We start from the raw sequence: 11,777 nt of genomic DNA on the forward strand, positions 1-11,777 counted from the left end.
TTAATCCTACTACTTATCTGCGGTATCAGAACACAAACCTGACCACACATCTTTTGTGCGAACTTTATGTTGGTTTCGGCTCGAGTACTGATCGATATCTACAGAGAAAGAACACAGTTTTGTGTATACATTTGAAAGTTCTCATCGATGAATTTAGTCGCAAACATGTTCAACAAATCAGAGTTACAAGACCTTGAAGAACTGCTTCTCATAAACCTTCAGACTCTTGAAGTTTATAAAGAAGAGTTTGCTTCCTCCAAATCAGTCGCGGTCTTTTCTCTTCAGAATCCAAGCTACAGAACACTTCGCATCAACGGAACAGGCAGAACTCAGCCCCGAAAGTATTTTTACTTTTACCTAAACCGGCGCTTCTTTCCCTTGCCACCCTTCCCTCGTATTTGCACACTTGACCAGAACTCAACACCAAATTCACTATGCATGGTCCCAGCTTCACTACCCTCCCTCCGGAGCTGCGTTACATGATCTATCTCTTCGCCACACCACCTCGTTACGTCTACCTCCGAGGCCATTATGATTCTTGCGAACCATTTTTCGGCGAGTCCATAACTTTACCCGCGGTTGCCCCTGGTTCACGATTCGCCCGTCTCAACAACTATAGCACTCTTGACAGTGAGGTGTACTTTACTAGCGGCACCAAAATACCACCTCTCCTGCACACATGCCAGGAGTCCCGCAACTTTTTGATAAAGCAGGGCTATGAGCTCACTTTCAGGACACCAGGACATCAGCAACGGACATGGTTCAACTACAAGAAGGACATCCTGATAGTTCCTGTCTTGCCCCGTGAGTACTCGAGGTTTCCCCCATCGAGACGATCAGTAACTGGTGGGTTGCTGGGAGCTGTGAAGTATTGCCTTCTTCATCATTTGCAGAGGGAAGACAAGGATAGAATACGTAAGATCGCGCAAGGCAATTCTCATGGTTGGGCTTGCCTAGCGACAACGGAAAGGTTCAGCCATCAAAGGGACAGACTCGTTCCGGAACCACTTGTATACGAAACGAGTGACTTTGCTTGGTGGGGTCGGTTATGCAACTCCTAGCAGGACTCGGGTAGGCTGTCCCCAGCGCTCCAGCTTTAGATCTAAGACGTATGAGGGAGTGGCTCTTCACCTCTCTCAATTCTCCATCGATTCGTCGCTTCAAAAGGCCCTGGTAAACCTTTAAACAACCAACCCCATTTCTCAACAAAACCCTCCGACATCTCCCACCCCGAAATATCCCACGGGGGCGACCAAGCAATCATACCCCTTCTCTCCATCTCATCATCCGGATACCCTTCATACAACCCGCCAATACAATCAGCCCAGAGCTCATCTTCATCGAAAGTCCCCAAAGCACGAATAAGATTGTCACGACCTTCTGGGGAGGGGAATAAATCAACCCAGTCTCCGTGTGGGACTGTCTGTTGAAGAATCGTTGGGAGAAGTGCGGCTGGAACAGATGCTGGATTTGATGGGTAGGGAACTACGTGGATGATTTCTTGGTCGCATTCGAGAGGTGTGTAGAGAATTCCTGATATTAGGGTGCGGTTGACGGAGAGAGCGCGCAGGGCGTTGTATTGGAGGAGTGTGATGAGATGATCTGGGCAGAGAGGGAAGATGATTTTTGCTTGGTTGATGTTTGTTCCATATGGTAACAAAGCCATCTTGGAGTCGTATATCTGTTTAGCATGGGAATATGCGACGCTTGACATGAATTCTTGTTTGATATCCCAAAGATCAATAGTCGTCTCTTGCTTGACGAGTGACATGTGATTGTCATCAGCTTTCTTCGCTAGTGCCTTGCGTTTTCCTACCCAATCATTAGTTACTCGTTGGCTTGGCTAGATAAGTAGGCAACAGAAGAATTGTCTTCTAAGGCTTAGACTACTACAGTAAAGTAGCCTAAACAGTTATCTAAACTGGCATAAGATGACTAAACTATTTCGTCTCTTATGCTCATGACGGTCAATTCTTCTGATACCCTGCGGCTTGGCTAGCTTAAGAAACAACTTATTTACTCACTGTACGCTCTCATGTTGAGTCTAGTCTGCGCTCGTCTTCTCGCAGCAGCATCTTTCGTTCCGGTCCAGTCATCTTCCTTCCTTATCGCCTATATCCGGTCAATAAGCCGTGATTCACCGGAACATGGGCTAACAATACGAACCTCGACTAGTTGCGGCATGGAAGTGAGCTCTATGCATGCTTCTGGTTCGTGCGTATTCATTTTGCTGGTGATGAAGAAAGAGGGGAATTTACTTTGTCTCTAACGTTGGAATATGCAGTCTGCTCACTCACAGAAGGATCATGAGGCGCAGATCGTGCGATTGTGCGATTGGTTATTATCTGAAGCTGACCAACGCGACCGGGCTTAGCTTCATGCAAGCTGCTCACCAACAGTTGTAACTCTATCTGCTTTGGGTTAAGGCTTGGATATGCAGGTTGCTCACTCTTCAGTAGATAGAGCCGGGTATAAGAGTGTCCGAGTAAAACCGGAAAGACAGAATAACCCAAGCACTTTAGACACGAAAGTGGACTGTTTATTTCGTCATACTACGCTACAGTAGTGTATGCAGGTTGCTCACATCGACATGGATGGCTTGGACTAGATGCAACATGCTCACATCTAGACAAACGGAACTCCGTGCTTTAGGATACAATGCTCCTAAAAGTATCCGAAAGACGAATATAAATATTCCGATTATCCTCGCCTTTTTCGTATTATTCTCATCATCAACAGCTCAACACAATCCCTTGAACATCATCTTCTGATATCTCTCTCCATCTTCCTATACCTCCATCTCAAGTATCCACCTCAACTTCACTCTTATACATCATGTCTTTCAACCCTGAGAACCTCCCCAGCCTTGAAGGAAAAGTCTTCATCGTCACTGGCGGTAACGCTGGAATGTAAGCACTACCCCACTACCCCCCATCAAACATCCAACTCACTAACACTTTCAAAGGGGTTACTACACAGTCCTCCACCTCGCAGCACACGGCGCACACGTCTACATGTGCACCCGCTCCCTCGAGAAAGGCAACACAGCCATCTCAGAAATCAAGAAGACCCACCCTGAAGCAAAGGTTGATCTTCTTCAAATGGATCTCATGGATCTTTCCAGCGTCGTAGCAGCAGCCAAGCACTTCCTCACTCTTGAGACAAGTCTACACGGTCTTGTGAACAATGCTGGTATCATGGCTACGCCCTTCGATATGACCAATGATGGTCACGAGGCGCAGTGGCAGACCAACTACATTTCACACTGGGTCTTTACTGAGCATTTGATTCCTGTAATGCAAAAGACTGCCAAGGACTTGCCTGCCGGTAGTGTCAGAATTGTGAACCTCACTTCATCGGGCCACTTGAGCGCTCCTAAGACTGGTATCAACTTTGAAGACCTTACTCTCAAAGACCAAGGTGTCTGGGAACGCTACGGGCAAAGCAAGCTTGCCAACGTCCTTCACACAAAGACTCTTCACAACAAATACGGCCCCGGTTCAGAGAACAAAGAGGGTGAAATCTGGGTAACATCAGTTCACCCAGGTCTTGTGGAAACAAACCTCGCCACAACAGTTGACCCAGCAGAGAAGGGCATGCTGAACCTAGTCGGCGCGCTCCGCTGCTTCAGAATGCTTTGGTCTGCTGATAAGGGGTCTTGGAACAGTCTTTACTGTGCTGCCAGCCCCGATATGAAGCCTGAGCAGAGCGGACAGTATCTTGAGATCTACCACCGCTTTGGTGAGCCTTGGTGGGAGAGTGGTTTTGCGAAGAATGTGGAGCTTGCTGAGAAGTTGGAGGATTGGACGAAGGAGGCCATGAGTAAGGAGGGCTGGGTTCATTAAGAAGTTGTCTTGTCTTCTCTTGTTTTGCTTGCTTTGGGACATAATGGAGGCGTTCTGGTAAAGGAGTGAAGTAATATTTAGATCTATATAGAAGGAAAGTCCGAATTCTACCAATATCAATCTCATATCTATAACAAAGGAAAGACTCAACCCACTGCAAACAATCCCTTATCCCATTATCCCGCCTATACACATTGTTTCTTGATTCCGCGGGTTGTGGTATCGCTTGGCTGGTTTGTCGCGCTGATACCCTTCCTTACCGCCGGTAGGACCAACCATCAACCTACCACTTACCTGTCCCATTCTTATGCTTATGGTTATCCTCCAAAATTGTCTCGAAAGCCTTCCTGGAGATAGTCCAAGTAGGTCCATTGGGCATACCACCAGGGCTTCTAGGGAACACTGAAGCATCAACGACTCTCAAATTCTCAACGCCCCAAACTCGGAACCTCGAGTCCACACACGAGTTCTCCTTGTCCTTGCCCATAGCACAGGTAGACGAAGCATGGTGACTGAACGCCGTATCCTGAATACCCTGCCTCATGTTCTCGGGATCGGGACTAAGCTGTGTGTACGGAATACCAGTGGCGTCATATGCGCGGCGAAGCATCTCGATACCTTCGACGATGGCGTCGAGATCACGGGGTCCGGATTCGGAGAAGTAGTTGAAGTTAATGTTGGGACGGATTCGAGGGTCAGAACAGTTAAGACGGACTGTGCCGGCGCTGTTGGATGTTTGCATCTTTACTACAGCGTGCATCCAGTACGACGGGTCTTCACCCGAGAGTTCGCCTCTGGAGTAGCCAGGGTAGAAGCCGACGAGTCCTGAGAGGCCGGGACCGCTGAGGAACATGAGGTCTGCATCGTCATCCCAGCTTTGGCTGGTTCGCCAGATGGCGCCGTAGCTGCTGTCGCGAGAAGCGTAGGGACCGGCAGCGTTGTCGCGCCATTGCACGAAGCAGGGATCTTCGTCGTCGAATGTACGGGTGCACGGTGATTCAACGGCCTCGTACCAATTCTGCTCGGCGCGGATTTGCAGGGGGACTTCGTAGTTGTCGTGCAGGTTGGAGCCGACAGCGGGGAGATCAACGACGACGGGGATGTCCCAGGCCTCGAGTTCCTCCTTCGGTCCAATACCACTGAGCATGAGAATCTGAGGGGTATTGAATGTGCCACCCGACACAATAACTTCATGCTTAGCAAAGACCTTCTTGATCTCACCCTTCTGCTCGGGATCATAGCGCCCATCAGCAGAGTACAGACCTTCGCCGACCATGTACTCAACGCCAACCGCCTTGGGCTTCTTGTTCTTTCCGTGCTTGAGAAGGACTTTCGTGGCGAGGGAGTGGAAGCTGACAGTCAAGGGATGGCCGGCGTCGATGACCTTATTGATGTAGATACCGCCGCCACTTCGAGCTGCAGTGCTAGGATCAATCGCGCTGGGGGTGCTGAACAGTTGACCATTCTTGTAGCGGTCGGGGCTAGGGCCGTTGAGGTCACGAGTGAAGAGATCGGTCATTTCGGCGGTACCTTCGACGTCGATGCCTTCTACTTCGCGGAACATCTTCTGGTAGAGGTTTTCGACGTTCGGGGAGCCGAGCCTGACGGTCGCATTGCTTAGGTCGTTCTAAACATGTCAGTATTTACTGTCGCGAGAAATGGAGGAGTGATTCTTACCACCAGGTAGCCATCGAAGCCATGGCCAGGACTGCCCTCGGGAACATAGGTACAGTTCTCGAGGTTCATCAAATGCCGTCGCATATGCTCATGACCCCAAGATTCGTCGCCTGTGACGTTTGCAATGTAATCCCACTCGTTATCAGGTGACCAGGCAAAGTTCATGGCGTTGACCTGTGCACTGCCGCCCAGTGTTGAGCCGCGAGGGTAGTACAGACCAGCACTGAATCACAGTCAGCTTCACACTCGCTCTACATCGCAGAAGTACTCACGGCTTGGCTCCTTCAGGTGGGTCAAGACCAACATAGTAGGAGCCGTTGGTCTGGATGTAGGTATACTTCGGATCGCGACGGGCTGCTTCGAAGTCTTCGTAATGTTGAACGAAGAACTGCCAGGAATGACCAGGCGTCTCGGCTGCAGTTCTGGCCCTAATTACTGTTAGCACCAAGTATCTTACAGATATTATTGTAAACTCACAGTAAGGGGAACTGTTCATTGAGACTGGTATGGTTGTCACCTCCAGCTTCGATGAGAAAGACCGAGTGTCCCTCCTGAGCCAGGTTTGCACTATCACCAGATTAGCCGTTTGTTCATATTCCAGGTGTGAAAGATGGAGGTTTGACTTACGCAAGGGAACCGCCTCCTGGACCAGAGCCGACAATGACGTAGTCGTAAACATCGACTTCTTTAGTAGCGATGGCAGTCGAGCCAGCAGCCAAAGCAGCCGCGATGGCGACTTTGAAACGATTGATAACCATGATAGGATAGAATAACTAGGAAAGAATGCTTAGTTTGTGATGTTCTGCTAGATAATTCCATTCCCAAAGCACCGATGAGCTACCTCTTATATACCCTTCATTTTCATTACAAGATGATACACTTGGCACGATATACCCTTCATTCTCACTTGCATCTCCATACTCTCCGCCCCCGAAGCTATTCACATCTTGGCTTTCATCCATACAATTGTCCAGGTGCCAAAATAAAGAGCCCGAACTTCAGTCTGAACGTGTCTCAATTACTTTGTCTGTTGGGCGCTTGGCGGTGATGCTCTGATTCACAGCCTCACGACCGCGTAAGTTGTATTTTCTTGACCGCGCACTCTCAAAAACATTGATAGGTACAGAGGAGCTCCGTGGACATCTCCGGACAAAGCCACTGTGAGAAGTGCTGACGTGCCAAGCTCAGCTTTGCAGATCTTGGTGGTAGTAGTCAGCTGAGACACTCGTCCGTACAGTCCGTGAGAATAGCAATAGGTGACAGCTAACATTGCATCGGAAACTACTGGTGTGTGTTGTTTCAATTAAACTCAGCCTCCATGAGTCTAAATTAAGGTTAATACATTGTCAGCTTGATGCCATTGACAATTATCTTGGTATATGGCAATGGTACACTGTAAGAGCAGCCACGATCGTACAGACCGTGAGACTAACAATGTTAGACAACTAAAATTGCATTGGAAACTACTGGGATGCGTTATCTGCATCGAATAGCCTCAATTGGTCTATCCTGAGGTGGAGACACCCATCTGTCTTTGGCACCAGGCCTTCACTAGTTGATATAAGAACACAAGTACAACTGCAACAACTGCCGTCCATTCCCTTTCAACATGTTTGTCCGTATAAACTGTGTTAACGTGGTGGCTTGAAGTATCATGGCCCTTAACTTCCATCATCTCTGGGCCCAATTGACGATCAGACGGTTCCAAAATAAATACTCTCCTCCACACTGTGTTGATGGCTTCATGTAAAGGCCTCCAGCTTTGCCATCCCAACTCTGGGCCCAGATTCTCAGCCTGAATCCTTTTTGCAGTTCAGACGCGATCATTCAGTCTTCGTCATCGTCTTCATCAAAAGTGTCATCGTCCGTAGCGTCGTCGTCAGACTTGGTAGCATCTTCAAATACAGGCTCTGGAATAGTGTCTGGAATTTCGAGGTCCCAGTCGAGAATGTGCTCCTTATAGATACCCTCTTCAATCCAGGCCTCCTCCCAAGCTTCAATAATAACGCGTACGTCTTCCTGAAGTCCATCCTTCTTGGGCTTCATCGCAGGATCTGTGGCGAGGTTTTCCACAAGATTGTTGACCAGAACTGATAGTTGCTGCTCGACTTGACGAGGCCCTTCGGCTGCGGCGTCTCTCAACTGACTTGGCACCTCAGCTTGTCTTCCGGAGATACCATTGGCAAGGCGGTTGATCATTTCCTCACACATGGGGAGGATATCCTCATTGATCCTTCTCTGGACAATCGCTACCCGCCTTACGGTGCAACCCCTTCCCTCTGGTCGTCCATTAGCTTCAGTTCATGCAATGAATGTCCAATGACACCACTTACTTTCGTCCATGGCAGCCGTGAACGTTGGTTTCCAATCGGCTTGCAATCCCTGGACAGCATTGATAGTGACACCAGCAGTCCTCTCGGCCAATTGACTCAGCACAGCGTCGATCCTGATCTCAGTAGCACGTTGAGAGTTTTCAAGAATCGATCGCATACTCGCAAAGGAAGCTCCCAGCGAGGGCACCCGTTCATTGATGACGTGCTGAATCGTGTCCAGGTATTCGGTAAAGAGCCTTGAGTAGTCTGCCATCATTGGTCCTCTGATGAGTGGTAGCCTTTTATTCATCTTCTCATCCCAGTCACGGCTGAGTGTCTTCAGTATCGGTGCGGCTCTGGTCAAGTGGTCAGTAAAAGTTGATAATGAGTTAGTAGGATTTTCACTGACAGATTTTCGATCCAGGTGTACGTTACTCCAGTACCAGGGCTTTTGTATTCAGAGCCATCGCGTCTGAGGTTGGCAGCGTAGGCGCTATGGTGCATTCTTTCAATGTCGTTCTCATTATCAGGGTACTTGTAGTTCCATTTCTGCACAATCCGGTTGGCTTCATGCAAGAACCGCCCCTTGGCAACTTCTTTGTATTCAAGTGGATCAAGTTTGTTGATCGCATCACAAGCCTCAGCAAGTTTGGACCCTAGTTTCTGTAGACACCTTGTCAGGGAAGGGTTCGAGTGCAGTTTAAGAGACTTACCTGGGTATAGAAAGCATGTGTATCTGCCAGAGCACCCTCAACCTCGCAGCGGGTGAAGTTGAAGTTCCCATCCTGCCCATTGGTCGCGGAGTAGAGGCGCATCATTGTCATGAGACTCTGGTATTCGTCCAAGGTTTCGTCAAGATGCCTCTCACGCTTCAGTAAGGTGGCTTTGTGAAGCCACTGCTCAGCGGCGGGGACGCCTGTGTACATCTGACCGGGAAATCCGATCATGTGAGGTTCATTGTTCTCCAGTTGCCAGAAGGCTCTGGTTGATACCGGAAGGATTGGGAGAACATAATCAGGATCCACGTGAGGTTGCTCAGAGTGGCCAAGTCCGCTCTGTCTCAGCGCAAAGTTGTCACGAAGGCGCTTCATGACGCGAGTGTTCCGTGTCTGGATAGCTCGATGAGCGATCCAATCACGAATGTAATTCATCTCTTTGGCGATTTGCGTCTTTCGAATATCGCACTGCTCGACATGTTTATTGGCACCCATGAGAGCTTTTGCTCGAGCGTCCCGCTGTGCTTTCAGAGTAGTCACATGCGCGTCGCTTTCGTATGGGTTCTCTAGGCATTGGGTTAGCAATGTTTATACCGCTATTGAAAGCCGGCAAGACCTACTCTGCACCTTCATGGCATGCTGCTTCTTCGCGTTCCCATAAGCCTTCGAGGCTTTCTTCTTCTGACTTTCAGCTTCCTTTATAACTTTCTTGGCGTCTCGGCGCTCGGCTTTCAGTGCAGACTTCTCATCCTTCAGCTCGTCGAGTCTGCTCTGTTTTTCGATAACCTCAGAGTTCCGGGCCAGTTCAGCGGTTCCGGTGATGTAGGAGTCCACTTTCATGTCGTCCATCTTCGAAGCAATAACACAGAACCCACGGGGATCCATCTTTCCACGAATCATCATCTGCGCTTCGTCGAATCCATTCTGCATGAGGGCTTGACCTTGTTTCTCATCCGTGGCACGAATAATGGGACTGACAACCATTCGTACATCCAGGGTGTGAGAAACTTTCTCTGCAATCTCGGAACGGCTTGAAACAGCGTCACCACACCCAGGGAGGTCGACGAGGGTAATGCCAGGCTTCAAGATATCGGCTTTGGCATAGATATGAACACCCTTAACCAGAGGCCAAGCAGAGAACTCTTTCCGACCCCCAAAGGAGCTGGTGCTCGAGTCCAAGAATGGCTTGATAACCTCCGACAGCATTTCGGCTGTGCTCGCGTTGAATTCTGCTTTGCCATCATTCAGGAACTTTGTTGCCATGCTGTTCTTGGGGAAGACTGATTGTGCTGCGTCTTTGTATTTCATCTCTTTCGGGCATTTCTTCGCAAGCCGCAGCAGCTCTTTCTCATTCAAATCCCAGACAGCATGGACTCTGGGAAGTTGATGCTCGATCGCGGTTCTGCAGATGGCGATGGCGTCGGCGTTTGCTGCATCCTGTCCGTCGTAGTCGTTACTATCATCGGGCTGGCCAGCCTGGAGACGCAACCAGCGATTTAGATCTTTCAGGAGTTTTCGGACCTCCTCTAAGATCTCATTCTTCTCTCGGAAGGTAACCCGAGCACGAAACTCATATCCAGGGGTGCCATCCCAGTTCCAAGAAGCCTTGCCGATGACCGCTGTAGCGGCAGATTCCTGTCCAGATGGGAACAATTCGGGGTACTTGAGGAGTGATCCCAGGAAAGACGATTTGCCCGCACCGGTTGGTCCTTCGACGCCGACCAGAATCTGGCGATCTTTGTGTTTAGCTCGAACTCGTTCTGCACATACATTAGCCCATGGGAACATTAATAATAACAATTTCAGAAGAACTTACCATGCTCAGTGCACCAATGTTTCACGATCCTCAGTCCCAGCATGATTGCCTCTGTGCGGTCATTTGTAGCACTGACTACAGGGTCAAGCACCTCTCGGATTCGTTGACAGTACCGTTCAGCTTGTACCACGGCCTTTTCCTTGATCTTGAGACGCTCGACGTCTTCCATATCCTCGCATTCTTTCCATAGAAACTCGACGGGATTACGCACGACACCAGACATATCATCCGCCTGGCGCTTTGAACTCAGATCGTCGTGTACGTTGTCGAGACTTGGAGATCGCTCATGCTTCACGGCCGCATTGAGCGTCAAAGAATAGTCGGGCTCCATGTCGGAGTATGAGGCACAGACGCCTGATGTAACTTTGGAAAAGATGGCGGTTAGCTATTTGGCAACAAAAGAGAAGATTGATGAAAGAGTATCAGAGTGAGGAGAATCGGTTGTCAACAGTTTCAGAGACAGGATGATCCAAACTTGGGAAAGATCAAGAGATACTTAAAAGCAGATGACAACAAAATGAAGGATAGCAGGACTGTGTCTCCTTACCTTGCTTGAATGAAGCTATCTTGTAGTTGTTTTGAAGGGAGTGTGCAATATAAGTTGGATGGAGGGGAGGAATATGTAGAGTGCTTCTCCAGCGTAAACAGGAGAAGGAAGGTGTTGCCACGAAACGAAATTGGCAACAGCGATCTTCTCATGAATGGAAGAAGAGGGGAAGCAGAGCGGGGTCAGTGAAACGATTTCAACTAAAGAACTCATTCCTTTGAGTGCTAAAGATCAGGCAGCCAGCTGGCAAGTTATTTGAGCAGGCCTACACAAATGCCAAACAAAAGGCCGACACTTTCCCCATCTTGCCAGTATCAGCCAGTGCTATTGCACTGCGCTCCTTATCTTTGTATACTAGTTCTAAATAACGTCTATTCTCCTTTGGCTTATATGGTAATGACTGAAGGTAGCTCCTTGACTGATGTCGTTCCATTCACTTCATTACAATGAGGGTTGGCGAGATACCTAGCTTGTTGTAATAAACTTGAACTAGCAACCTTCGTCCTGAAAGGTGCCGCTCGCTCCAAATGAAGATTACCAAGCTACCAAGATTTATTCTGAGATATAGAGATATCTATTGAAATATCTATTGTGCTTTCTTAGCTTTCATACATTAGTCTTTCTCTGTGGTGAAATGTTTTGAGTTGATTTATTGAAATTAGTAAACCGAACGAACTTGTTCCCGAATATTGAAAGAACCAGCAGTTTCTCAATAGCTATTGCACAATTAAAAAAGCCCAAAAGAATCACAAACCATGATCGCATCTGGGATACCAGTATTTTCATCCTTCGAGGCCGGTATACCGAATTTTGGTGTAAGTTGTCTAGGGTAGCAAGTTAAGACCATGGCAGTTTGTCGCCATG

General features: G+C 48.6%; 5 protein-coding genes across 5 annotated transcripts; 2 read left to right on the forward strand and 3 right to left on the reverse strand.

Moving 5' to 3' along the window:
* The first annotated feature begins 130 nt into the window (after positions 1-130).
* Positions 131-1,082, forward strand: B0J16DRAFT_145332 (uncharacterized protein). Its single transcript, XM_046121955.1, has one exon. It carries the CDS (start codon positions 435-437, stop codon positions 1,059-1,061), a length of 627 nt encoding a protein of 208 aa, XP_045983594.1. The 5' UTR covers positions 131-434; the 3' UTR covers positions 1,062-1,082.
* On the reverse strand, positions 1,082-2,236 carry B0J16DRAFT_145324 (uncharacterized protein). Its single transcript, XM_046121954.1, has 3 exons — positions 2,167-2,236; positions 2,025-2,112; positions 1,082-1,812 (listed from the first exon to the last, which is right to left on the reverse strand). The coding sequence occupies exons 1-3, from the start codon at positions 2,224-2,226 to the stop codon at positions 1,103-1,105; spliced, it is 858 nt and encodes a 285-aa protein (XP_045983595.1). The 5' UTR covers positions 2,227-2,236; the 3' UTR covers positions 1,082-1,102.
* A 508-nt stretch (positions 2,237-2,744) lies between these two features.
* B0J16DRAFT_287882 (uncharacterized protein) lies at positions 2,745-3,714 on the forward strand (the record flags this gene model as incomplete). Its single annotated transcript, XM_046124145.1, has 2 exons — positions 2,745-2,909; positions 2,966-3,714. Coding segments are annotated over exons 1-2 (822 nt in total), but the record flags the coding sequence as incomplete, so codon positions are not given.
* Positions 3,715-3,945: 231 nt separating this feature from the next.
* B0J16DRAFT_287885 (uncharacterized protein) lies at positions 3,946-6,280 on the reverse strand (the record flags this gene model as incomplete). Its single annotated transcript, XM_046124146.1, has 5 exons — positions 3,946-5,472; positions 5,523-5,745; positions 5,795-5,950; positions 6,000-6,089; positions 6,150-6,280. 5 exons carry the CDS (start codon positions 6,278-6,280, stop codon positions 4,129-4,131), a joined length of 1,944 nt encoding a protein of 647 aa, XP_045983597.1. The 3' UTR covers positions 3,946-4,128.
* A 1,069-nt stretch (positions 6,281-7,349) lies between these two features.
* On the reverse strand, positions 7,350-10,697 carry B0J16DRAFT_399818 (uncharacterized protein; the record flags this gene model as incomplete). The annotated part of the gene is made up of 6 exons (XM_046132466.1): positions 7,350-7,801; positions 7,856-8,190; positions 8,244-8,497; positions 8,548-9,116; positions 9,171-10,310; positions 10,367-10,697. 6 exons carry the CDS (start codon positions 10,695-10,697, stop codon positions 7,350-7,352), a joined length of 3,081 nt encoding a protein of 1,026 aa, XP_045983598.1.
* Between the last annotated feature and the right edge of the window lie 1,080 nt (positions 10,698-11,777).

Source organism: Fusarium flagelliforme (genome assembly GCF_020744385.1).
Source record: "Fusarium flagelliforme strain FIESC 12 MPI-CAGE-AA-0113 chromosome Unknown B0J16scaffold_4, whole genome shotgun sequence".
Lineage (NCBI taxonomy): Eukaryota > Fungi > Ascomycota > Sordariomycetes > Hypocreales > Nectriaceae > Fusarium > Fusarium flagelliforme.

What these genes read in the sequence shown, in the direction of transcription:
- B0J16DRAFT_145332 (XM_046121955.1), top strand. Translation starts at nt 435, where the DNA reads ATGCATGGTCCCAGCTTCACTACCCTCCCTCCGGAGCTGCGTTACATG.
- B0J16DRAFT_145324 (XM_046121954.1), bottom strand. Translation starts at nt 2,226, where the DNA reads ATGAATACGCACGAACCAGAAGCATGCATAGAGCTCACTTCCATGCCG. An exon ending in CCATGCCGCAACTAGTCGAG is followed by an intron (nt 2,113 to 2,166) that starts GTTCGTATTGTT and finishes GACCGGATATAG; the next exon opens with GCGATAAGGAAGGAAGATGA. An exon ending in ACTCAACATGAGAGCGTACA is followed by an intron (nt 1,813 to 2,024) that starts GTGAGTAAATAA and finishes ATGATTGGGTAG; the next exon opens with GAAAACGCAAGGCACTAGCG.